General features: G+C 35.6%; 1 protein-coding gene across 1 annotated transcript in view; it reads left to right on the top strand.

Annotated features, from left to right (window-relative positions):
* Nucleotides 1–27,750, top strand: part of CNTNAP2 (contactin associated protein 2) — a 1,021,111-nt gene that overhangs the window by 348,535 nt on the left and 644,826 nt on the right. Inside the window, exon 3 of the mRNA XM_050333690.1 lies at nucleotides 2,440–2,633. Within this exon, the coding sequence (XP_050189647.1) occupies nucleotides 2,440–2,633 (194 nt within the window). The remainder of the gene's footprint in view (nucleotides 1–2,439; nucleotides 2,634–27,750) is intronic.

Consider the following 27,750-nt stretch of genomic DNA (forward strand, 5'->3'; position numbering starts at 1 on the left):
AGATAATATTGTTTGCTGCTCTTTGCAATATTGACTAAAAGTCTTGTTTCTCACTTATTAGAAATGGCTATAGGGCAGACTGTCTTGCAATACTAGTTGTTTCCATCTCCTGACCTAGATGTGAGTATTGTGTCACATATTTCTAACTTCTGTGAAAAATGCTTTCTGCCTCTTCTGACATAAAAAGCAACCAATCAAACAACACCCCTTCCCCCCTCAAAAAAACCCCAACAACCTGAAAAAAGGAATGTTAGCACTCATTCCAAACTTTTCAATGAATTTGTAGAAGACTCTTTGAAATCTAGTTGAAATTTACAGTTAATATGTTTTTCAATTACAGAAGGCCAACCTTATCTCAGTAATATGAATGTGCTAAATGAAGAAATTAAATCCTATGATACTAAAATGTCTTTTCTTTTAAATATGCTTAACACTTGTTAAATGGTTTGATGTACATCTCCTGCATAAAGAAAAAGTATAAAAAAATGTAATATCTATTTTAACCTTCTTAAAACTATAACTGATCGTCCCATTTCAACAATTGCATTGCTGAAGGAAATTTTGAGTGATTAGCTTTGTCTTTCATAATAATTTTTAAAAATATTCACGTTTGAACCTATTTTTTTTCTGTAGCCACCAAAGTGTTTTTTACCAAGATAGCTTCTGTACAGGCATAGCTTCTTATCCTTTGTGTCCTATCAGCCTCAGATATGTCAGTTGGATGGGGACGTTAGGATAGGGAAAGAAAATATCATGTCTGCTATAACAACAAGTATGTAGAGTATGACTGCTCTGATCTCCATGTATAGCAATTATAAAGAAGCTGTTTTCTATTTTAAGTTAAATTACTATTCTTTACAAAAATATAGCTGTTCTGAATTTGGGAACAGGTGGGAATACTTTTTTCTGCAAGTGCTTTTCAGTAAGGGTGTTTGTGTGGTTTTGTTTGTTTGTTTTAAAAAGCATTTAACGATTCCCTACAGCTGAAGCATCCTGTTTACTTTGCTGGGTAGTGCAGGGAGAATGCATCTATTGTAAATCTTTAAAAAAATTAAAAATTCGATGTTGATGGTATAGTGCTGCTCTTTTAATTACAATGAAAGTCAACCTCTTATGACATCAGATCATCCTGTTGATATCACAAAATTAAAATGTCCCATGACCTGCAAACATTAATACCTGAAGCAGCTGAATAATTTTTAGGGTTGCCTAAGACTGAAGCAATGCTGCCGCCTAATGATGGGAGTATATAAGATGCAGTATAACAGAGAGCTTCTTGCTTGGCAAGCAGGCTAGATTTGTGACATCAATTGAAGCCTATAAGTGAATTAAAAGCAACAAAAATTGGCCCATGGACTAGACGACAGGATTTGATGTTGTGCCAGGACATTTATTTGGTTCAAAGTTAAAAGCAAAAAAAAGACCTTGTAAATCACATCAAGTCTGTAAATTGTTTGTTTTCTCTGTATTAGTGTCTGTATGGTTATAAAGAGAATGATATTCCACTTTTTCTCTGTATTGATAAATGGGTTTTTCATTATGTCATGTATTTCCTAATACTTATCATTATGGTAAATATATTGTTATAATATCTACCTTGGAAATTTTAATATTCTTGGAAGAATCCTACTACAGTTTTCCCTTGAGTATTTTTATTTCAGAAGAATAAGAAGTTGCATTAATGCCTTAATACTACTTTTATCTCTGCATCATTGGCCTTCTTTATTTAGAACAGTTTAATGTAGTCTAGTGGCTGAGAAGAATATTGTTAATAGTATTCCTGTCAAGTTAATTCATAGACCCATAAAGAGCAATAACACTTCTGTAAGGCATCTGCCAGTGTAATCTGTGACAGCTTTTACAACCGGCAGATCAAAACTTTATCCAGCCCTACAGAATCTGTTCCTCTCTCCATTCTTCTGGTAGATCTTTCAGTTTGTGCAGTACAGTGAAACACAGGAAAGCATAAAGCTTGCTCTAATTTCCTCACGTTTTATGTATATTATCTCTTTAAATTGAAATACTATTGAAAAGGCATACAAAATCCAACAACTGTTATTGATTTGTGCCAACTTACTCTGACAAAGGACTGCATGTCAAATTGGTCAACCTTTGAACAATTATTATTTGGCAAAACCTAATAAACTGTAATTAAGGTATTATAAAAGCATTGATTGTTTTGTAGGCATACTCTTAAATCATTATAATTATATCAAAATATGATTAAGGCAACAGAGTTAATGTACTTAAAGCCTGTGCTAATGATTGTTATGCATATTTTTAAAAATGGACAATCATTTCTTTTATATATGTTCTAATTTTTTTTTGCATTATATTCCTCTCAACTGGGCTGCCTTCCAGTAATCAGCATCTTCACAACAAGTTCACTTCAAAGTGAATGTCTGAGATCTAAATCTCTCTTCTGTTTCAACCCAATAGGTGCAGGAGGTTGGTCTCCATCAGACAGTGATCATTACCAATGGCTGCAGGTGGATTTTGGGAACAGGAAGCAGATCAGTGCTATTGCAACTCAAGGCAGGTACAGCAGTTCTGACTGGGTCACTCAATATCGGATGCTTTATAGTGATACAGGGAGAAACTGGAAACCCTACCACCAAGATGGAAATATCTGGGTAAGTAATGGGCTGTAAAATGGAATCATATACCATAATGATGTTGATTGACTGTGTTGTTAGAAACTCTACACCTCATACAACTCTTCAGTGTTGCTTTCATGAGGACAGAACAGAGCTTTGCTCAAAACTGTTGCAGCTGCTGTCAGGAGGCCTATCGGCAAATTAGCAAAGCCCATTTTGGGATGATGGTATCTAGCAGAAAAGGCAAATATGTTTTGGTTGTTGATATTCCTCAGTGAGTCTCTTATGCTTTGCCTTTTCTTTCTCTGCCTTTTCTTTTTACTAATTTCACAGAGTGAGACACAAAAGTGGTTTTGAAGATCCTGCTGTTAAATATAAAATTTTGAAAGTACGTTTTTTCTGTGTGTGCACATGTGCTGGAGAGTAGTTTTATTGTGTATGTATTGTTTTCCACATAGGTGCTACAGGAATGTGCTGGTTTGGGCTGGGATAGAGGTAATTTTCTTCACAGTAGCTAGTATGTTCTATGTTCTGGATTCATGCTGGGAAGAGTGTTGATAATTCAGGGATGTTTTCTTTACTACTGAGCAGCTCTAACTCAGCCTGAAGGCCTTTTCTGCTTCTCACACCTCTCTGCCAGCAAGTAGGCTGGGGGTGCATAAGAAATTGGGAGAGGACACAGCCAGGACAGCTGACCTCAACTGACCAGAGGGATATCCCATATCGTATAGTATCATGCTCAGCATATCATACTGGGGTAAGAAGGACAGGGGGAGGTTTGGATGACATTTGTGTTCCCAAGTCACTGTTACATGTGATGGAGCCCTGCTTTCCTAGGGATGGCTGAACACCCACTTGCCTGTGGGAAATGGTGAATGAATTCCTTTATTGTTTTGCTTGTGCTTATAGCTTTGCTTTATCTATGAAACTGTGTCTCAACCCATGAGTTTTCTCACTTCTAGTCTTCTTGTTCTTTTCCCCATCCCACTGTGGGGGAGTGAGCAAACAGCTGTGTGGTGCTTAGCTGCTGGCTGGGGTTAAACCACGACAAGGGATATTTATGCTATAATAATTTTAGGAAAAAGCATATAATTTGGTTTTGGTTTTTGATGTTTTTCATGGATAAACTGCTAATTTCATTCTTGCTGAAAACGGTAGCCTTCCATTTTGCTGACAAAAAAATGATAGCTATTACCTAACATGCCTATCCTCATAGCATTTCTTTCAGATGATATTCTTTTTTCAAAAATATACTTTGAAAACAGCAAAATGCTATCATTCTTTCTGAAATCAAATTAAGTTGATTAGCCATTATGTCAAAGCAGACAAGATTTAGCTTTGTGCTATTTTAGAGTCACTTTTTTGCCAGGTGCTTCTTTTATTAAGGTCTGTTATTAAAAATGAATGTCAAATGCAGAACATAAGGTGAATGATTTTATCTTATAAGAGAAACACAGTTAATATTTGGAGTACATAGAGGCAGTCATTTTTTATTACAGTATTGATTTATTGAAAAAACCTCCTCCATGTGCCAGATAGGATTCTAAAAGAGGGAGAATTTAAAACTGGGGAGATGGACAACATTGAAAGAAAACATTGAAAGCAGCTTTAGATTCCATAGAACTTGATGGTATGAGTGTTTTTCATCAGGGTAGGGGAGAACTTTTTCTTAAGGTTTATAAATAGAAAAAAGTTTTTCTTTTGAGGCCACTTAGGTATATAAAAATACTTACAGCATGTAGCATTTCTATCATCTTAAACGTAAAAAAGCTTCAGTAACTACTATTGAAATCATTAAGAATGGGAGAGGGCTATGCAGCTGACTGAGTGAATGATATATAAAGCAGAACAGTTGGGCTGAGGAAAAAAATCTGTTCTTAATACATTGAAGAGAAAACCTTTCAGTGATGTGTAGTTCAGTTGATTTAGTCACATCTGTGATTGCTTGTTTTACAAAGTGGACCAACTCTTTGAGAGCTTTGTAGCAAGTCTTTATTCTTATATTTTCACTTACTATGAAAATATTTGGCTATATGACTGTTTCTTCATGAAAGAATGTTTCCTTTTTTCCTCTTTATTGACAATTATATATTCTTGGTGGATTCAGGGGGCAAATGGCTGGTGTGTTATTGACCATTGACATCACTTGCAAAAGTGTGTGATGAGCCATACAGCTCTGCTACTTCTATTTGGAATGTTAAATCTTGGGGATATACACTAGCAAGCTGTTTATGGCAGTACTACCATTGTTCATGGCCTGAAATTTTTACCCAATGATAGAGGAGCAGTTAAAAAAAAAAGGGCTTACCAGCTTTCTTTTTAAGAATAAAGGTGAACAATTAGCAGAAAACCCCAAACAAACAAACAAAAAGAAACTAGCGGTTTTGACTCTACTTCTGACTTGCCTAAAACAGCACTTTTTCAGTGGTTAAATGATGCCTAAGATTTGGTTTAATATTGGAAACACTGAGTTTATTAGTTATTAATAAATCTTAAACTTAAATTCCCAAGATAGGGGAGGTGCCTGAGCATGGAGAAATTCTGTTGTACTATTGCAGTAGTAGTGTTAGAAGGAGATAGGCTTCCTTGATGTGAAAATGGGATGGTGCAGAATTTCCCATCTCATCTTCCTCTTTGTGTCAATTTGTAAAAGAACTTGAAAGCAGCAAAAACTGTGAGGGACAGATCAGATGACAAAAACCAATCATCCATCATTGGCAGTTTAAACTCATAAAATCAGATTCTTCCTGACTGAAATGATTGTGATCTTAAAAATCTCACATGATTCTGCTGGCCTTGGAAATCCTTCTGAAAAGAATTTATTCTTTTCCTTTGGATGTGAACTTTTTAAAAAATTTATCCACATGAGAAATATGCTATGTAGCCTTTGTTTAATGTCCCCTTTCCGTCATTCCTGTGACTGAGTGTCATGGTTTTCTGACAACTGTAAATTTAAAATTAAAGGCAAAAACAAAGAAAAAGAGGAAAAGACAAGTGCAGAGTTCAACAATATTTAATACTTAAAGTAGTTACGATAGCAAAAGACACAGAGGACAAATATGGGGGAAAAAGGAAATAAAAATAAAACTAATTAAATTAATCAGAGAGAGAGAGAGCAAAGGAGAAATAATTTGCAATAAAGATCTAGTTAAAAAAAAGCATTGCAATATGCATAAAAGGCTGAAGTGAACCCCTTCTATATGTGTTAGGCTGGGAGGAAAAGAAGTTCTATAATTACCTCCTAAGTAGGAGAGAAATCAAAAGGCTGTTAGGAAATCTGTGATGGGGAAAGTGCTTTCAAGGTGAATTTAGAGTAAGCTTCCCAGTGAAATGGATTTTCTGACCCCACCCCTCCTGGGCTTTTGGATATTTTCAATTTTCATGAATTTTAATAAGATGAGTGAATGTGGCCTCTTTCCATAAAATGCCTAGCAACTAGAGAATTTTGATCACCTCTCCTACCTTTACTCTTGTAGTCTGAGATTTTAATTTTGATGGGTCATGAGGTTTCCCTTCACATGTCAATCTACTGGGGCCTTTCACATACACAATATTTCACATACACAATATTTCTTTGTTTTGGTATAGATGCTCATTTGGTTTCTGCATCAATGCTATCTGTCTATTTGCCTAACGAATACACACCAGAAATGATTCTACATATAATATTGTTTCTGTTTTCTAACTCAGATATAGATGATGCAAATGTCTCACACTAAGCATAATGCAACTATACTCTATAGGTTTAGTAAGAAAATGCTGACATTGAGACTCAAATTATACTCAAATTAGTGGTAGAGGATGAGCACCTCTAAGACTGAAGTCTTCTCTAAAGGAAATTGGAATATCCTTGCTATAATTGAAGAGTTCCTATAAGGTATCATCTTTGAAAATTTGATTACTGTAGTAGAACTTGTTATCAGCTTATTCTTGAGGATATCAAAGTCAGGGTGATGAAGGAAAAAGTGTTATGCTAATTATGAGTTTAAAAATAATACTGATAGGAAAGGTGGAGTTCAGTCTCTCTGTACATGACCTCCAAATTATATTTTGTACTTGACTCTTGCCTTCAGCCTCTGTGAACTTCAGTGGAGTTACAAAGATTTAAAAGAAAGTTGATTTTTCTTGATTACAGAAAGTCTAGTCCTGGACCAAGTGGCTGCTGCATCAGTTGAAAGCAATAATGTATTTCTGATATTTTTGTTGTTTTCCTTTCAGTTTTAATTAAAATTAGAGTGTATTATGCATAACATCTACTTTTTATTATTTTCATTACTGAAAAGATATTAAGTGATTACATAACTTATTCTATGAATAATGATTTTTGGAAAGGAATGTAATTTATCTACTGGCTTTAAACTATTTATTTTTAGGTGAAATAATCAGGAATTCAGTGAGTTAGGTGTCAAATGAACTTTGCATTTATCTGGGCACTGGGGAACAACTTACTGTTTGAGCAATACATTCTTTTAATTTATACAAAGAGAATTTACATGGTTCTCCCTTGGTATTGAAGAAGGGATGTTGGTACAGCACAGAGGATTCAGCTTGCATGGGAAAACAAGTACTCAGCATTTCATACTATTTCGGTGTAGTATTGAGCCAAAACTCACTGTGAAAGGAAGCACAAGTGAACTGGATAATTAACTTTTTCAAGTGGTGTGTGATTTCAGATGTTTAATAGTCTTGAGTATGTTTGGAAGTACCAGCCATCAGACAGGCCTAAAGTAACATTTAATGACTAGGTAGACATAAGACAGTCATATGCAGCTTTACCTGGCTGAAATTACGTGGGAAACATCTGCTCAGAATTTCTGTTCAACCTGACATGGTATTTCTGGTGAGATTATTCAGAGAAAATGTTGCAAACCTTACTGCATTCCCAAGTGCCTTCCACCTGCTCTACAGAGCAACATTTATAGCTAACCAAGGACTTAGTGCATACATCTTAGGGTACAATGATTTGTGTATAGCAAATACAAGTGAAGAAGAATAATTCGAGCATACACCCACTCTGTTAGGACATGCAAGAATTATTTGCTTTGTGAAAACTGTCACTGCTTTTTCCCCAAGAAGCAACTTACTTCCATGGCCCTAAACTAAATGTTAATGAAATATGAAATAGTTCTTGAGTGTGATATTTAACTCTGTTTTCATTTTTTTGTGGTTACTCCATTCTCACTCCAAGTGAAAAATTACTGCTAGGTTAATGGGCTTATGGGTCTTGATTTTTTTTGTCCTTTTTTTTTTTTCTCTTAAGTACTTCTATTGAATTACATTATCTTATTAAAACAAATTGGTTTCTATGACATTATACTGTTTTGTATTTCTGGGAATATTTTAAAATATGAAATGTGATTAGAATGGTCTATGACCTGCCATTTGTTGTTGCTGAACTGCTACTAAAACATCATATATTGTGCAGACCTATTTAAACATGAGAAAGTGGTGTGATGTATTAATCAGTGTAAAAGTTTTGGCTAGTGTTTACAGTAAGGACTTCTGGGAATTTTGTTTTCTATCTTAAGAACTCCCTGACCTGTCCTGTCTGGATGGATTTTTGTCTAGTATGTTGCTGTCTCCTTAGCAATGCCTGCAAGGTGGCTGGTGTCATATTTACTGGCTGCTCTTAATTCTCCAGGTAATTTAACACTAGAAACATCTCTTTTATTATTATTTTTTTTTACTTTAATTTTCCTTTCACGTTGAAGGGGAAAAAAAAATCTCACTTTGCTCCTGGAATCTCCTGTGTGCCTTTCATTGACTTCATTATGCCTTAGCTTGCCTGGATGTTATGTCTCCAAATCCCTGTCTCCCACACTTTTATCTTAAAAGATTGCTCCATTCACTTGCAACAGCCAATATCACCTTAATGGGTGTATTGAGCGAAAAGAGGTGTTGAACTCCCACCGAAGTCAGCAGGTCTCAGCTCTTAGTGGACATTGCTAACCTACACATTGAGACCCATGACTGAAAAGGGTATGGATACAGAAAAATATTACTTTTTCTGTAGTGAAGCTAAACTCACTTATAGAGCTAACGTAACAGCCTCCACTGGGATGTCAAAAATATAATAAAGTGTTGATAGTGCACCTTTAGAAATGCAGGCAGTTGCTGAAAAGGAATTTTTAGAAACTCTGAAGAAAAGAATGTTACAGATAAACATCAGTGCTATCCTGATGAAGCCTGTTTCCTAATCTACTCTTCTCCATGTGGAATCTGTTAAGAGAAACTGTGTAGATTTTAATGCATTTAGAAAAACACACTTGGGGTTATCTGAAATATCAGGGCAAAATATATCTATGCTGAATGCTGTCACAGCCACAGACTGCATTTATATTAAAATGTTAGAAGATCTGATAGCCTTTAAAATGTTGGAATGCTAAGATTAACACCAAACTGTGCCAAACAGTAATGTTACTTTAAAATACTGACTTTTCTGAAAAACAAAAATAGATACTGGTCTCTAATTAATAATTTATTTTACATATGAAGCTATATCCTGATTATAAGACTCTATAAGCATATTTTTCTTTAAATCTTTGAAATCGTATATTTTGTGCAGGAAGAAAGACCTTTTATGCTATTTTTTAGCAGAAGCAGGAGTTCATGAGTTTGCTTATACCTTTAAATGGCATTTTTAAGGAAAATAAACTGACATTTGGAAATTGATTTGATCAGATGGAAAGTTGTTATTATTTTCAATTTAAGCTGCTACTGCTGTTACTGAGAGAAAGGTTCTATAGTTGCATTTGGCTAGCTCCAGAGGCACAAACAGAACTATTTTAGTCTATCACAGAGTATGTCAAGTAGATAGAAGTCAAAATTCCTCCTGGTGTGGTGGCAGACAGTGTCCAACTCCTCCCTTGATTCTGTGCAAACAATTAAAAAAATAATAATAAAAATGGGGATAACACATTAAGGGTTTGCAATGTCTGCTAGAGTGTTTCCTTTCTAAAGGATTGTTTTCTAATCTGTTGTTTTTAGCCTTAGGACTACTTGTCTGTTTATATTAAACCACTGAATTTTAAACACAGATGTCTAAAGGCAGTCACCTAAATCCATTTTTTAGCTCTCAGATGGCTTGGTTTTCAAATACCTTAGAGTGTCATCATCCCTCAATGAATACAATGCACAGGTCCTCAAGCCAGCACAAAAGACTACATTGTGTACTTAATCAGCTCAGCTCTGACAATAATCATAGTCATGACTTCATGGTACAAATCTTGTAACGCACTTGCTTAGCACCACAACCCCACTAAATGCTGCATTGGACTTGCATAACAGTAGTGCTTCTAATTCTCAGCTAGTATGTACAGAGCTGAGTGCATCAATAGTCTCCTAAAACTCCTAGCATAGTTATCTAGGTTGCCCTTAATCCCTTCTAGGAAGCCTGAACTCATGCTTAGATGATTAGAACAAGGGGAGAATTTTTAAAGCTTTTCAATTTTTACAGTGATTCTCTATTAAAACATGTATGAATGTCTAGATTAAGTCTACTGAATGTGACTAAGTAAAATGGACTGTAGTGATTTCCTTGCTGTTTGTCAGCCCTCCTGTTTGGCTACCATGTATGAATATATCAAATAATTTATGTTACTCTTAGTATAACAGAAGGGCAGCATATGACCAAAAGTCTGCTTTAGGACACTTCTATTGTTGACAGACATTGATTTTTAATTTTTATCATATATTGGATAAAAAGTCAATCTAAAGTAGTGTAGCTAATGTTTCATTTCACAAAAGGATGGTTAGAAATAGGAGTTCCAGTGATCTGCACAGATGTAAAAAAACCCCGAACAAGTCATGATAAATATATCTGACATGCCTTAAATTAGAAAATGTAAAGTTACAAATAATGAGTCTTGCTATTTCCTTAGTCATTAGACCGTACTATGTTAAAATATTTCTGCTATGCGTTTGACATACGTAATGAGTTCACAAGACCAAGTGCAAGGTGCTGCACCTGGACGACCCCCAGTCTCAATAGAAACTGGGGTACAAACAGGTTGAGAACAGCCCTGTCAGGAAGGACTTGGTGGTGCTGGTGGATGAGAAGCCGGATATGAGCCAGCAATGTGCACTTGTAGCCCAAAAACCAAATGTGTCCATGGCTGCATTCAAAGCACTGTGGCCAGCAAGTTGAGGGAGGTGATTCTGCCCCTCTACTCCACTCTGGTTACACCCTACCCAGAGTGCTGCATCCAGCTCTGAGGTCCCAAGCACAGGAAGGACACCAGCCTGTTGGAGCGAGTCCAGAGGGGTGGAGCAGCTCTGCTATGAGGAAAGTCTATGATAATTTTGATTTGTTCAGCCTGATAAAGAGAAGGCTTCATGATGACCTAATTACAGTCTTCCAATGCTAGAAGGGAGCCTGCTAGAAAGATGGAGAGGGACTTTTTCCAAGGGCATGTAGTGACAGGACAAGAGGGAATAACTTTAAACTGAGAGTAGGTTTAGATTAAACATGAGGAAAAAATTCTTTACTTTGAGGCACTGGCACAGGATGCCCAGAGAAGCTGTGAATCCCTCATCCCTGTAATTGTTTAAGGCCAGGTTGGATGGAGCTCTGAGCACCCTGATCTAGTAGAAGGTCCACAGCAAGGGGGTTGGAACCTGGTCTCTAAGGTCCCTTCCAACCCAAACCATTCTATGATTCTATGAATACCCTTCTAAATATAGTTGTCTGTAACAGTGTCACAAAGCTGATCTGTCAAGGACTTCCTTAGTTCCTTCCTAGTTTTTTCCCCTTGAAACACTACCACAGGTTACCCAAAGAGGTTGTAAGGGAGCTGGGCCAAACAACCTGAAGTTCTGTACAACCTTTTTCATCCTGGATGATGTCTGAGATTTCCCCAAACTCTTAACTCTTGACATGAAGAGGCAGATCAACCCTAATATATACTGTGCTTTGATACATGTGGGTTTTGTTTCTGTGCGTAATTTACAGCTGACTTCAGTTTCTGTAGTGAGATACATTATAGAAAATCCTTAAATATTAGGAAACTTCAGATATTAGTTCTAACTTCAAGGCAAAACCCATCCATAGCACCAGTAACCTACATTTTCCTTTTAAAAGTGCATTTGAAAAGTGATTTAAGCTCTGATCCATTAAACAGTCCTGTACCTAACTTCAAATTTTGAAATTTAAGTAATAAAATTAAATATTTAAAATTGAGTATCCATGGCCAGAGAGTGTGTTCAAGCGTGTTGGTACAATACTTAGAAAAAAGAAGTTATTTCATTAATTTCTTACTGAAATTCTTTGTGCAGTAGCATACTACAGGTAATAAATATTTAGTTAATTGTTAGGCAGGTGTAAAATGGGATTTGTTCTCAGCTTTCTTGTACTTGGCCCTGACAAACATGAAACTGTGCACTGAGTTGTAGTGCCTCATCTAGGGGCTTATTTGATGGACTTTTAAAAAGAATTTGTTGTTTACTTCATTAATTATTTTCGTTAATGAATTAATTATTCATTAAGTATTGATTAATTAAACAGAAAGGTACTACTTTCAGGAGATCTCTTAAGGCTAGGCAGGTATGCCGTGCAAATACTAAAATCCTGACACTGGGAGATGGTCATAGCACTTTTTTTTTTTTTTTTCTACAATAAGCTTTTTGAATAGTCTATCGAGATTTGTCTTTGGCAGAATAGGTGGGTTTGTGCTAATGAAAGATGTGGTTGTGGCAACTCTGATAAATCAAAGGCATTTTGCTGTATTACTTCTGTTGCCTGTGAGATGTGGTGTGAACAAAGCACAGCTTGTAAAAGGTTGTCTCCCCTTTACCTCTTGGCTCATTAGGTATTAACTTCCCAGTGAAGATAATTTTAACTACCTGGGAGCAAGTAACGGTTGAATCAACAAACATTCACTGCAGCGTAAATTTTTGGGCTTGTATATCTATGGAATTGTACCTTTTAGCCTCTGGTTCTCCCTAAAGAATTTGGTACTTACCGACTGGGGAGACTGAGATTTGCAATAAAAAAAAAAGGTGAGATAACGCACCGTGGAAGGCTGACAATTTAAGACCAAGTGCCTGACTTCAAAATCATGCAGTTGCTCAAGCAAGATTAAAAAAAAATACTTGGTTTGAAGCCCCTTTAATGCTAGAAAGTGGACTCCTTCCTTTATGAAAATCAGTTTCCATATTTTTCCTGGAATTGAAAAATAAAATTTAAAAAAAATTATATAGAAAGAAGAAAAATCCCACATTTCTTTAGCAGTATACAAACTCTGATCAGCTTGAGAGAAGAAATGCATTTTAAGGGGAAATTTGACAATGCTGCTGCTGATGCACTGCATGCCTGTGGCTGTAAAGATAACTCCAGCTTGAGGGTGCTTAGTCTGACACCTTTCATGAGCAGTAAATTCACATCAAAAATATGAAAAAGTTAGACTTGGCCCAAGAAAACTCCCATGTGCTATCTATTAAATTTTCTTCTTGTATTTTTTTTTTTTTTATATCCTCAAATTCCTTAACATAGTTAGTACATTGCTTATTGATCTAGATTATTTATTCAGAAAGGCATATACGGAAGCCCTTAACTTTCAGCTGGCATTAATTCTTGTCAGGTTCATTAGAAAGTAAAGTTCATGAGCAAAGTAAATATGAGCTTAACACTTCCCTGAAAAGTGTTACTTTTGTATCCTCATACAAATTGAGCTCTTTGTGGTATTTGTATAAATTGTTTTTGTATAACACAATTTGCTAAAAATAGTTCCTCTTTTAGGTGTAATAATATTTCTCACTACCTTTTATAGTGCACGTGCTTATACACATAGATTATGAGTTAATCTTTACTAAAATGTGTTTTCATAATGTGAATAAAAATAAAGAATAAACTACGTACGTTTCTGAGTTGCAATACATCGATGTTAGATACAACAAACATGTTCAAGTGAAGCATTATTGTGGATTAACAGTACCATAATTCTAATTTCTTGTAAACAAATACAGGAAAACTTACTCTAATTTGTTTCCAGTCTCTCAGACGTGTCTATCGCATTGCTTTTATGTACATAAATTTAACTACGTTGACATCATAGTAACTTACAAAGCTATAGTAGGATGTTTATTTGTGCAATTACAGGCAAAACTTGTTCATACTGATCTTTAAACCCTGATGTGGAATCATTCCTCCCAGTGTTACTTGACTTCAGCACAAAATACCAAGATGGAGGAGTAAGTCTTGACTACTATAGCAATAAAGTTTTGTCTCAGCTGTAGTTTGAGTACCCTGGGTGATACAAATTGTGATCAGCAGAAAATGCTAATTTTTCTTTTTAAATATTTGACGCAAAAGTCACTGGCCACTCTGAATACTGAGTGGTGTTAAATGCTAGTTTTAAGTAGCACGTTTTCCAGTATACTTAGCTAAAGTTAAAGAAGTGCTTGGTGAGCGTTTGTCTGTGCATTCATCCTAATGAGACTACCCAGAAGAAGGAGTTCTTCCTCTTTGGAGGAATAGCTGCACTGTCAAAATGTTAGGAAGTAGAAGTGTCAAAATCATTGTTTTGCAAACTGTTTTTCAAAGTATTAGTCTGACTTTGCCCTGCAAAATCAGCAATCAAAATTCTCCATAAAGCAAACTATAAGATATAATATGTTTCTTACTCGCAGGTGCAGTCGCTGAAAATACTAGAAGAAGGCTTATACCATGAAACACTATTATCCTGATTTTTTTTTTGTTGTTTTCTTGCTTAGATGGTAAACTAAGCAGACATTAGGAAGAAACCACTTAAAAAGAAATAGAAAAGAGAATAACACACAAACTCCTTTCCAGATCCTGCCAAATGCATGTACTGAATAATTTGCAAGGCAAAGTTCTTTTAAACTTAAAAACATTGAAAGTGACTGGGAAGGGGATGAAGAACAAAAATATTCTCTTCAACTCATCACTTACTTGACCTTAGTTATTTCATTCTTTTGAAATACTTAGAAGAATGAGATCAGACTCTGTTGTGTGACTTTGTTCCATACACTTTATTACAGTATTTAGATTCTGAGTTATGAAAAAAGCTGATGCCAGCTGAGAATAGATTTAGTCTTAAAAAAACCAAAAACAAAGAAACCCAAACAAACAAAAAAACCTTTTCAGCTTTATTGGTTCATATCATAGATTTACTGGAAACTAAGTACAGTTTTGTTAACATACTTTTCTCTTTCTCATCAAGACAGCTTCCTTAATTCATGATAGATTTTACCAAAGCGCCAGTGAGATGGAAAAAGGGTGGAGAGGATTTGGTTGGACAATATTCAAGATGTGCCTCTCTAAAACAGCATTTTTAAAGCTATAAAGAGTTCGTAATTCATAAATCAAGTAAGACCAAGTTTTTGTAGCTAACATGAACTAAAATGCAATTGGGAGTGACTGTGACACAGACTTAAGGCTTTTGAGACTTAAAGATTATGATTACATTCCACTCAAGCAATTTTTTTAGATATAAAAAAGATAGGTCAGAGGTTCTGCAACAGAGATAAGGGACTAGGTTAATATTTAGCTAACATTGAAATAGTAAAGGCAGAGGTCAAATTCTCACAGTGTATTGGAGGAAAAAGAAAACATATGGACATTGTACCATATTAGGCAACAAGACCATGAGAATTCTGCAGCTATTCAATATCTAAAACTTTACTATGTTCAGTCTTATATATATATATATATATATATATATTGTTTAAAGGGAGATGAGATAATCCTATCAGCCTCAAGTGTTTAATCAGTGGAAATAAGTCAGGAAAGAAAGAATTCCTGGTGCATGAGAACAAGTGTTAAAAAACAGACCTCAAGCTGAACTCTTTTAAGAGCTTTTTGGCATGTCCATACTGTCTGTGTCAGATTAAAAAGATAAAAAAACCCACCTGAGAATAAAATAGATCAATAACAAGTGTTTGGTTTTGATTATCTTACTAGGTAACCTGTTGATTAGATCTTTTCCCTATATTTCATTCAAGTGTGTGACTAGTGGAGTGCTTTTATTATTGCTTTTGTTGTTTAGCATGGAGTTACTGACAGATATGTTAGTTTGAACTGCCTTCAGATTTATTATTCTATCATTATTTTCAAGGTTAGGTTGATAGAAAACTATTAAATACTGCTTCTTTTGCTTATGAAGACCCAAAGGTTGTTTATTCTTTCTCTGAGATGAATGAGTCAGAATCAATTCCTCTAGCTGGTGGTAGCTCCAGCCTAGAGATATTCTGTCACTTCAGGATAGACTTTGAACACCAAGAGCTCTATAATAAGGATTCTGCCCAGACATGACATAATGATAAAACAAAGTCTCCGTCACTTTTCAGGACTTGTGTATCATAATTTATCCTGATATAGATTGCCACTAGAAGTACTAGAATCCTGTTTATATTATAGCTAGATTTGCAATATAAATATGGCTTTTGTGTTTGCTTTAGGAATTCTTGAGAACATAAAAAATTAATTCATGGCTTTCTAGCTCTCACATATATAACATCTTTCCCATCTCTAGACTTCCTGATAAGTTTAAGGAATATCTTGGGAGTTAAAGAAGAGATGAATACATAACCAGCTGATTCTTAACATCTTTGACTTTTTTATTAAAACTGGTGAATTAACATATCTGTTGTAAATCCTTTGACATACTATGCATTGGAAAGGAAGAAGTTCTTTTTATATAGTGGTGAATACTCCTCCTATCCATTAGACATACAGCTGCAACAGTTGTAAAATCCAAAAATTGTTGATTTAAAAATATTTAAGAAAATACTGTTGTCACAGTTTGAATGTTGAAAGCAACAGCCTTTGAAATCAGATTTAAAGACTAATTAATTTCTGAATAAGAAATATAGTCATTTATATTGTAGTTAAAGTACAAAATTTCTATTCATCTGAGGACTGCAAATTCTGTACAATGGCTTTACTGAAAAATTACTTACAAGTATATACAAAATATACTGAATTTAAAAAGCTGAAGAGATGCATAAGCTGAAAGAACAACAAATTTCTCTCCTACTCGTAACTCATAAAAACATGCCATTGAATTCAAAGCAACTGGTTAAATTCAATCAGCCTACTGATAAAGGTAATAAAAACTTATTTTTTCACAACTTGTACTGTCACTTTAAAGTGCAACACTATAAGAACTTTGTGTGTCAGTACAGATCCACTACTTGAAAGCATAAGAGCCAGCAGGGCATTGGTGGGTAAATTGCTGTTTCTGAAGAGATGCTTAAGAGGAAGGCATGACTTCCTCTTCTGAGCAACACCTGACCCTGTGCCTGACCTACCAAGGGAAGGTAAAACTGTCAGAGGTAAACAAAGCTGACTGCTTCTTTTTGATCAAGGCATCTACATAATGACATCTTTTTTCTTATTTGACTATATTTAATCTCTATTTTTTTAGTTTGGTTTAGCATTTTACTTTGCTTTCTTAGGTGGTATTCTTGCATATACTAGAGTCACAGTCTCCTATCAATGAAATCTACCCTTGATCTTTCTCCTAGTTTGATTCCACTTTCCTGTTGTCAAAACAAATTCTGTTGGGTGCAACATGCCTGAGTATAATGTAATGAATTCAGTTGGCTGCTAACATTATTTTCTTGTGGCAATTTTCATTGACTTTTCTCAGTGATTTTTGACATTCTCTCTGCTTTGAAAGTGAAGAGAGCCTTCACTTAGTTTGGGGTTTTTTGACTCCTCAGAAGTCTTTAAGCACACCTTTTATTATAGGGAAAGTGGCGCACAAAGAAAGAGGAGTCAGAAATCATGAGCAGTTTTATTCTAGTGTTTTGGTTTTGCTGGCCTGAATACAAGGGAATATTTCTATGTTGTGGGGTTTTTTTTTACCCCCTCTTATCTCCTTTCTTCCAGCATTAAACTGTAATGAAATATATTCAAATAGAAAAGTTGACATTTTGAGTTTTGTGGTGACATTTATTGAATATTCATACATCATAAAACCACCAGCTCTTAGTTGTTCTAAAGCATGATTGTAGAGTTTGCTAGTTAGCATTGTCTCTTTACTGAGTGAAAGCTGGAGCCCAAAGAAGTATATATTGTCATGCAAAGAAACAGAATCTTATTATAAATATTATTGAAGATTTTAGAAATACATATATAGAAGATACAGTTTTATGATGTAGTGTTTGTAAAGATGGATGACCCAGGTATGGTTGTACCAATCCTGCAAAGCTTTGCTGTATTCGAAAGGTAATATTTCAAAAGTTTTATGTGCAAGAAATGGTGGTTACTTCTGTCTGTCATTTTAAAAAATGAAAATCTTTGTATTAAGCTTTCTTTGTAAGCTGTGTAAGAATTTGGTTGTGAGATCTGAAGTTCAAGATAAATGCAAATAGGAATATTTGAATGCAAGTATGAACCCCGGCTTTATACTAGAAATCGGCTTTACATGTAGAAACAGGCTATAGTTCTCCAGAGTAGCACTTATCTTCCTTAATCATGACATTATCTCGTTCTTCTAGCAATTGTTTTTTATTACTCTCTGCACATCTTTTAGCTCATTCAAGAAATTAGTCTGAGGCCTTACACTCAGCAAGCCATTAAGTGACTAGTGCATAACAAATGTATCGTGGAAAAAATAATATTGTGGTACTCACTGCAGGTTACACCAAAATGCCTAATGCAGAAAGTAAGTTACAAGGGTAATGCAACTTTAGGAAGGTTTTAATGCGTGACCTGCAGAGTGAGAAACAAAGAGGCATCATTTGTTTTTCCCACTCTGTTCTTCATATCAGTCTCTGCTGCTTTCACTCTTGATTGTATATTATTGCCTCCCCATTTCCCTTGTCTCCATCTGGCAATCACAGTCAGCTTTTGCTTGGACCATAGTGAGCAGGCTGTGTTAGATCTGGCTCAGCTTCTACATTAAATATAGTCTCAGGGCTTTTGAGTAACAGCTGCTTGCTTTCCTATATCAGGACATGTCTGATATTCTTCCATCATATTCCCTTGTCAGTCAACCTCTGATCAAATCATGGCAGCACCAGTGCATCTGCTCAAAACAGTAGGTATGCTTCCTGTCTCATTCGCATTCTTTAAAGGGTAGAGAAAACTCAATGATCAGTCCCAATGTGCTAAAGTTTTGGAAAAGTCACAAGTAACCCCAAACTGGATGTTTTTTTTAGTTGAGTACATAAACCTGCCTACTTTTTTTTTTTTTTCCACCTTTCCAATAGCAAATTCCATGTCTACCTTACACTCTTGAAGTGACAGGACCATGAGACCTGATACAATCTTATGTTGTCATTGTAGTTAGTGTCATTGTCATATCTGTGAAACATCATTCTTGGCTTATGTACCACTGTTGTGTTTTTGGTTTTAATGCTCAAATAATCTGTGTACAGCATAGACTGTATCTTGAACTGTTTAATCTGCAGAGAATGTTACGTCTGTGCTACTCTATCAAACACTTTTCCTAATTATAAGAAAATATAAACTTATATTTGGACTGTTTCATTTGCTGAGGACAAGATGACTTAACATAGCTACAAACTAACTCCATGGCAGCAGAAACAGCACTGAAAGTAGGAAAGTGAAATGGGAGTAGAACTGACCAGCTCACTATGCTAAATTCTTGACCGGAGGCAATTCAGCTGAAAATAAAATGACTTTTGATGCATTGAAATGCAAGTCTTTAGGAAAACAAAATGATGCAAGTACGACGATAACAAAACCATCATGTTAAGAGTCAGATTTCATGGTTTATGACTGATAATGAAATTGTTCATGTCTTGCATCCTCCCATTTTACTGTTGCCTCTCAGAAGTTATCTGATCGCTGGAGTCACTGAAACAGATCTGTACACTGCTGAATGCCATTATTGCCATTACACCTATTGAGTGTGTCCCCAAGGCTGCTAAATTCAAGTCCGTCTCTGTTAACCAAATTAGAGGTAGCGTAACTATTAAGCACCATGGCAAAATACTTCTATACCTGCAGCCTGTTTCCTCCTCTCTCCCCAAAAGCAAGCCTTTCATGTCTGATCTTTACCAGCTATTTAGGTGCTACTAATGTAAAAGCACTTTCACTCTGTGCTTTCTAACACTAGTTTGTGGAAATGCTGCTTTTTAGTCATCTTAATCTGAGAAAGCTGTAGTGTGTGGGAGTTCTTAGGCAGGGTTATCTTGTTGTCCTTTAGATAGACCTTTTATACAATAAATAAACTAAGAGATCACTGCCAGAATATATCAAACAGTCCTACTCAGAAATCTCATTTTACCAGCAGAATAATTGGCCTGAAAAATGACTTCTAGAGATTTGCACTGTAATCTTCGTAAAATGAGCTTTTACTGATGCTGTGGGAGGGAGCAGGGAGGACAGTGAAGTTTGCTGCATGTGCGGTACTCTGTATACAGCTATTACTGGTATTAAATCAATGTTGGTATTAAGTCAATCTCTGTCAGTCTACTGTGACTTAAGAAACATAAATGTGCTGTGGCTTTAGAAATGATATCTCATGGGATGCTTATGGTGTTATACTAGCAAACAGGAGAAAACAGAGGAAAAGATCTGGAGAAATTAAAGGGACTCTCGCAGAAGATAAATAGAACTCTAAATAAAGAAATGTTATGCATCTGCTTTCACACATAAAATCTTAACTGTTGTTGAAGTATTCCTTTAAAGTCTTGAGCTATCTCGGTCAATTCCCTGTTTGGATGTCCCAGTTTTAGAGTTCACTGTCCTTTTACTGGAAAAATAATGTAAACATTGATTATACTAATCTTGAAAGTGTCTCTTTTAAAGTGTAAATAGTGGATATTACCTGAAATAATAAATTTCCAACTTTAAGTGATTTTTGTAATGAAGTGTTCTAATGTTCACTTCATAACTTCGAGCCAGTTGTTATTGAATGATGTTTACAGATGCTTGTATTGTGTAATTGCACTAGACATAAGGTTTATGAAAAAAAAAAATCCAGATTTGGATTACATTTCTTAGCTGAGCCTTGTGCTTTGTTGCATTAGGTGAAATCTTCCCTTTTATCTCTTATTTCACTAAGCACTGTGACCTTTATGTAATAATTTTAGTCTTGATTGTTCTACATAAATTGCAAATATTACAGAAGAATGGAAGATTCAAGATCTATTCAGAAAGAAATTAGCTAAGGCAACCGTTCAGTTAGAGAATCAAAGTTTGTTGAGATTAAGTCATTGAAATGCTAAAAACCCTTATTCAATAGAGAAAGATTGTTCAAACTACAGCAGAAGTTGAGTAGCCTTTGGGAAGAAATTGGGAAGCATTAAGGAGAAATTTCTAATGCTGTATGCACAGAAACCTCATGAAGCTCTCAAAATAACCCTTTGATCTGAGCAAAGAATATGTGATCTGCTAATACTAATTGCAGAGGACCCATTTTTGGCCTGAAGGGTAAGAAGTTTAATTAACAGTGTAGAACAGTTTTGGGTTAAAAGTCTAATATTAATCAGAAATTTTAATACTCTTAAGTATTTCAAGAGCAGAAACAGAAGCAAGAATCCAGAAAGATGACTGAAAAGTTCTACTTATGATGCTTATACAGGAACAGACCTGAACTCAGGATTTTAATTTTGAGTAACCAGTATGTTGTAGTTACAGGATAAGTCTTCAAGTAGCCATTGTATAGTTCCTGCTTAAAGGGGTACACTGATGGAATTCACAGCTGCTGGTGACATTTATTGTTTAGAAATTATATGTTGATAATGGCCACTTACAAGGACAAGATATTTTCTTATTGAAATGATTATTTGTCGAGGACTTTTCTGAGATATCCATAACACGTGTTGCCAATTAGCAACTAAAGGGGCAGCCTGTAGTAAGAAATATTGTTACTAACTCTCACTGTGTGAATTGGATTTATGGAAGACATTTTGAACCTTGAAGTGAGATAGAGCATTCAGTACAGGACAGGTTATTGGAGACAGAATCTCACATTAATCTTTTAAAAAAGAAGATTATTCTCTCACTAAAGGGAAAGATTTAATTTCATGACTAATACATCCTCATGGAGTTTATTGCTTTAGCATGTTTTATGCTCTCTGTAGTTACTTCTTCACTGTTTTGTGTTGGACAAACCTCATAACGAACATGGACAATGTTTGTGCCAAAATTAATATTCTGGAAAGGTCATAACAGTGACTAGACAGTTATTTCCATCAAAAGAATACAAGAGGAGGAAAAAATTCAGCAGATCTTTTCATATAACCCTAAAGACAAATTAAACAGATTGATGCAACTTAGTCTAGAAAGGATTGTGGTACTTACTTGTGCAGGCAAACTTATTAAACTGATCACTGTACATACCAGGACAGTTCATACTAACATGTTTTAGAAATAAAGCATTATTCTTTCAGAACCATCTGTATTGGTCTGTTTGCAAAAAATGCCAATATTTAATTTGAGGGCTAGTGATAAGGAAACATGTATTCATCTGGCAGTCAAAACATTTCCTGTTGGTCCATATGATGTTAATAATGAATAGAGTTACCTTCTAAGATCTCAGTTTGGTTCTGTCTTAGTTTATGGAATGATAGCTCTGTGAATCTACAGGACAATTTCTACTCTTCATGTATCTGTCAAAATAAATTTCATAATTGCTATCCCTTTAGCAAGTGGCACTAATAGCTAATCCTCTATTTACATTTTTCCACAATGATAAAGTAGATTTGTGCCCACATATGAGATTTCTTCCTTCAGTGATTTATTCAGTTTAATATTAGTCATCCTATCATTTCTTTTCTGGAGACATCTAAGTTGAGGTTATGTACCTTAGAGAAATGTGCTTTTAGCATCTGCAAATTGCTTTCTGTCATATTCAGTCAGTAAAAGAGGGCATAGAGGGTCGCAAGTGACGATGGGATTATATGATAATAACAGCCAGGTTATTTGAACAGAAAGTATACAGTTGAACCAGCAGTCCCTCTCAGTTGGGAGAATAATATCCATGCCACATGGGCTGACAGTTTTTGTGGTGTGTGAAAGTTGCCCACTTACTGAAATGCATAGTATAGTAATGTGGATTCCTTTCCAAAGCGTGAGTTTTTTACAATTCATGAGATTTGACAACCCAATTAAGAGGCGAGTTCTCTCCTACTTTACCCAGGATTCTCCTAATTTACCAGCCTTACCAGTCTTTTGGTCAGATGCTTGACTGGGACCATCAGTGCAGATCCCACAGTTACCCAGCATTAAGTATGGTTCTTTTGGAAATGGTTTTGAAGTGTCTTTCCTCCCAGGATCAAAATAACTGGGAGACTTGGAAAAGCAGTGGGAAAAACCAAGGCATCTAGGATATCATCATACATATATAAGCTGGTCCTTAATACTCTGTAGATACTATGGAGAGAAATGCAAACAGGGAGCAACTTTTACATTTGAGATATTATATGTTACTTCTCCTAGCTCTTACTTATTTTTAAACTTTGTTTGTTTGCTTTTAATGCCTTTCTATGTCACTTAAACATGTCAGGACTGCAGAATTTTTCTGGAAACAGAAAATTTTCTTTTTTTTTTTTTTTTCCCTTTCTCAGTGATTAAAGTAGATTAGGTTAAACTGCAGATATCTCACTTGCCAATTAAGCTAACTTGAAAAAAATGGGGAAGCTGATCTGTCTCACTTCAAAAGTTGTTTATGTTAATTTTTTGGGATGTGAATACAATATCCTTAACCCACTAATATGAATAGTATTATAATGAAATGCAGAAGCACCAGGTATAGGGCTACCTGCTAAATAAATGCAGAACAAAAAGCTTTCCTGTTCAGCTAAACAATTGCCCTTCTAAAACACATGAGCAGGAAAGTAACCAGCAGTTCACATCTGAAGCTATGCTTTTTTGTCAGTCATTTATGTTGGTAGTTGTTTTGCAGTTCTGTGGCTTCACAGAAGAAATTGTGATGTTAATTAACAGTTCTTTGAAGCAATTTCTTCTAAGTGTCTTTAGCTCTTAACTGTTTTCACTAGAACATATGATCTGTAACCCTAATGGCAGTTTTTCTGTAATTTCTGTCAGAAATGCTATTTGGTAATGCAGCTTAATAGCTATGCAGTTCCTGACTGGATTTCAACACAGCTGGAAATCATCATTCTGTTTCTGTGGGTGTGAAATTCCCATTCTCCTCCAGAGTAATGAGAGAGGCTATGCTGACCTCTTCTTCTGTAGCGTGAATCAGCTATCAAGTGAAAGTCTATTTCTGAGCACAGGCATGATTTTTTGGAAACATTTTGAGGTTTAAACTTGAGTTCAGGCAACAGCCAATGCACCCTATGCAGAGTACTGTACTGACAACAGCTCAAAAGCCTTCTGTCATTTAAACAGAACAACACCATTTCTTTGTGCCAATCTTTAAAGAAAGAAATCCAGTAAACCAAGTCATCAAATATACCTCCTTGTCTTGAGATTCCTTACAGATCTTCCATAAATTCTTGATGCACCTGTACTGGCTCTGAAAATGCCAAATGTAATCTACCTTCAGGTCATCTGTTTATGGCTGGTTCCCTGGAACTCTATGTTTTACATGTCCATTTTCAGGCCTGATTATTCTGTTATGAGCCCATTTTGATAATAAAATCTTTGCATTCTGGTGTTACTGGCAATGGCCATCACAACCACTGTGTTAAAAGCTAACAGAGCAGGAGAGGATGGCAGGGCAGGGCAACAGTGTTAAGCCTTCTAGGTGTTGTAAAGGACATGAAAACATTTTCTACCTTCTGTAGCAAAACCAAATACTATTTCATGTTAATCTAAGTAAATGGATTAAAAGAATCACAAGATTATTCATTGCATTATCAAAGGGTAAAATAGAGTATAGATACATATTACCTATACATGGCTGAACACATGATTCAGATGAGCTCACCTCTTTGTCAGTCAGCTTTTAATAGTCTTCATTATCTTTTACTATGGCCTAATATGTTCACTATTCTATGTAAAAGAATAATAATAAGTTTATATGCCTGGTAAGGCTTAATTTGTTCATTAAGTTTGGGTTTTCATATAGATTGACTTTCATTGTAAATCGCTTGAGAATTTAGGTGCAGACAAAATGGATTAAAACTAGAACAGTGAATATCATTGACATGGTTACATGGAGGGTTTGGCTAGGTCGAAAGCTCAATGCAAGTAATCATCAATGACTTTTTTGCTCAAGTAGCTGAAAGATGCTACCTTTCATTTATTGAACAAACATATCTATTGTATTAACTAGAGGACTCCTGAATTGTTTTATAGCAGCATATCGAAAAAAATTGAGAAGGGGTCAGCTAGGGAAGTACAAGTTGCAGTGGTGAAGGTTTGCTAATGGAAGTGTTCCCACTTCTTTTAAACTAATTTCCTCAGGAAACATTCTAAATTCCTGCCGTTTACAAGGATTTTTTTGTATACAGTTATATCTGCTGCCCATCAGGGCCTTTGATTCTACATGACAATGACAAAAAATTACAAAGAACAACTAGGATTAAAATAAGAAGTCACGGCTGAGGATTTCAAGTATAAAATAAAACCTCTGGTTATGGCAGGATTCCGGTTCTGACAAATCCCTTCTGTAGTTTTGCCTGTTCTTCTCCCCAAAAAACAGTGTACAACCTTTACCTTTCCTGTTTCTGATCACTGGGACTACCATGAGCAACAACTGGAAGTTTCCTACATATACCTGGCTCATTTCTCTCGGTGTGAAAGCCCAGGGAATGATGGTAGCACAGTAGCAGACCAGTTGCTTAGACTAAGCCCTCTTTTCCTTTTTCCAAAACAATCCCAAAGCATGGAGCAAGTTGAAAAAGGGGAAGAAGTTTTATTCTAGTCCCAAACCTACATAAACAAGGTAAAATGTCACTAAGCACCAGTAAATACCAGGATTTTGTTGGGGATGGAGTAAAACCTAATGAAAGATTTCTAATAAATCTGTAGGGGTGTCTTTGCAAAAGACTTATTTTATATGATAAATGCACCAAATAGACTTGTAAAACATAGTAAGGAAAATAAATGTGTTGTGCAGTATAGTAGTGGTCTCTTGATGTGCATTTGTTTCAAGAATATGAACAAAGCAATATACAAGTGCTAGGCAGGGGTGGTTATTTGCGTTTTCTATGTTGGTTGAAAATAAATGATGAGATTAAAACTTAATAATAGCAGAATGTCAGGTTATGTCTTATTTGGTTAAAAAAAAAAAAAAAAAGCTTTGTTTTCTGCAGAGACTTATATTGGAATCCATCTCTATTCATAATTCAAATGGGTTTTGAAGTTTTCCCTTGTGGGCAGTGTCTTGTATCAAAGGGGTTTTGCGAGTAATTTGGTATGATTCAACCAAGTTAATGGTCTCTGCTCCTATGAGGCACAACAAAACTTTAGTAAATTTCTCCAGAGAGCCCAGATATTTTGCTAGTTTTGAGAAACTAAGTATATTGATTGAGGCTGTTTAGGAAATGCCCGTGTCAGCTCAAGAATCAGATAAGAAGGGAATGGCCAAAACTGCAGACTTACTGCAGTTTCCATGTACAGAGCAGATTTAGTGAGTCCAGGGTTGCCTAAAGGCAGATCTGGACTTCTCTCAGACTCATAGAACATTCTTTATTTTTATCATCTACAAAGTGACCATCTAAAGAAGGGATACTCCTTTCTCCTTCCATTCTGCCATTTTTAACCTGTGCACTGATTCCATTTCCAGCTGCAACTGAGCTCTGTCCTAGTTGAGGTTTTGGCTTCCCTTTACTGCCCAGGTCAATTTTTGGAAAGGTTTGAAGCCTCTGTGCTCTCCATCAACGTGACAGTCTAATGATGTTGCTTCATCTGGGTGCGTGGCATCCTTGCTACCTGAAAGCCGGTATTGAGGTTGGTACCCAGGGTAACATCAAGCTGAGTCCTTGGCATTCCTTTCCCTTGTTGATCAATGGTGTTATTACAAAGGATCTTTTTCATGCAGAAAGCTGATAATAATTGGAGATTAATTTTTGCATAAACTTGTTTTCTCTGTTGAACTCCTTTGTGCTGTTTTTCTATTGTTTCTGCATAAAAATAAGTCTTCATTGCTATTCATATTTGGTTTGTTGTGTTTTTTTCTTTGTGTGTGTGTGTGTTAGTTATTAGGTTGGAAAAATGTCTCAAGAGGAAAGATGCCAACTCTTGTATTTTGTACCAGAATTAAAAGGTGCTGCTGTAATGTTCTACTAATGAAATTTTGGTACAATTTCAGAAACTGAGAGCTTCTTTAGAAAGAATAGAACAACAAAACAAAATTAGGAGTTAAACACATTTCTGTCGTAAGTTATCCTATAAAAGTTATATTGCATCATGTTGACAGGAAGCTACTACAAATTTTGCAACTTGTTGTCAAGTGTCAGTGTAGGTTTATGAATGCTCTTGAAAACGTTCCACAGGGAGTTTGAGAATTACTGCAGGTGAATTTAGAGTATGATTGCAAAGCATTCTTTATCTGGGATTTTGGGTGAGAAGAGACCTCTTTTGGCAACTAGCATGTTTGCAAGTCCTTAATGCATTCACATTTCATGCATGTAGATAAATTTTTATATATTTAATATATTATCATTCTGCCTTGTCTAGTTCACCAGCTGCTAACAGGCTTAATGTAGGACTATGTTTCCTTGGGAGAGACTGAGAGACTAATAGTGCATGAACGTGGTCAATATTTACTCAGGATCTCTTCTAATATGAAACTTGACTGACCTATTATAAGGTGGATATTATAGAATTATTATATTATTTAAGTATATAATATTGTAAATTGTGGAAGGATAATAGTGAGCACTGTGAGTATCCAGGAGGATCTGTTATAATGGAGTTAACCTGTACAACTGTTGAAGTCCACTGCCCTTTCTTGGCTGGTAGTCACTTTTCCTAGCACTGCATGGAGCACCAGTCCGGTGGGGAAAGGTGGGAAACATATCAGGGAGCTGACTTCAGGCCACTGATGCCAATAGACCAGGAGGTGCCACCATGTGGTGGGCAAGCATGTTCAGACTATTAAATTAATTCTTGCATACAAGATCTTTTACTTGGCCATAGGTATAGCAAAAGCAGCATAGGAAAAATCACCATTTTGTTCCTCGTATGTGGTACAATTGAGATTATGCTGGCAACTGTAGTAGTCTTGAGATCTGTTTTCTGCCTTTCATAACTCTAATACATGAGAGATGAGCACAAAGCAACTTTGAATATAGGACTCAA

The sequence above is a fragment of the Myiozetetes cayanensis genome, unplaced genomic scaffold (assembly GCF_022539395.1).
Source record: "Myiozetetes cayanensis isolate MyiCay16 unplaced genomic scaffold, myiCay2020 scf1, whole genome shotgun sequence".
Classification (NCBI taxonomy): domain Eukaryota; kingdom Metazoa; phylum Chordata; class Aves; order Passeriformes; family Tyrannidae; genus Myiozetetes; species Myiozetetes cayanensis.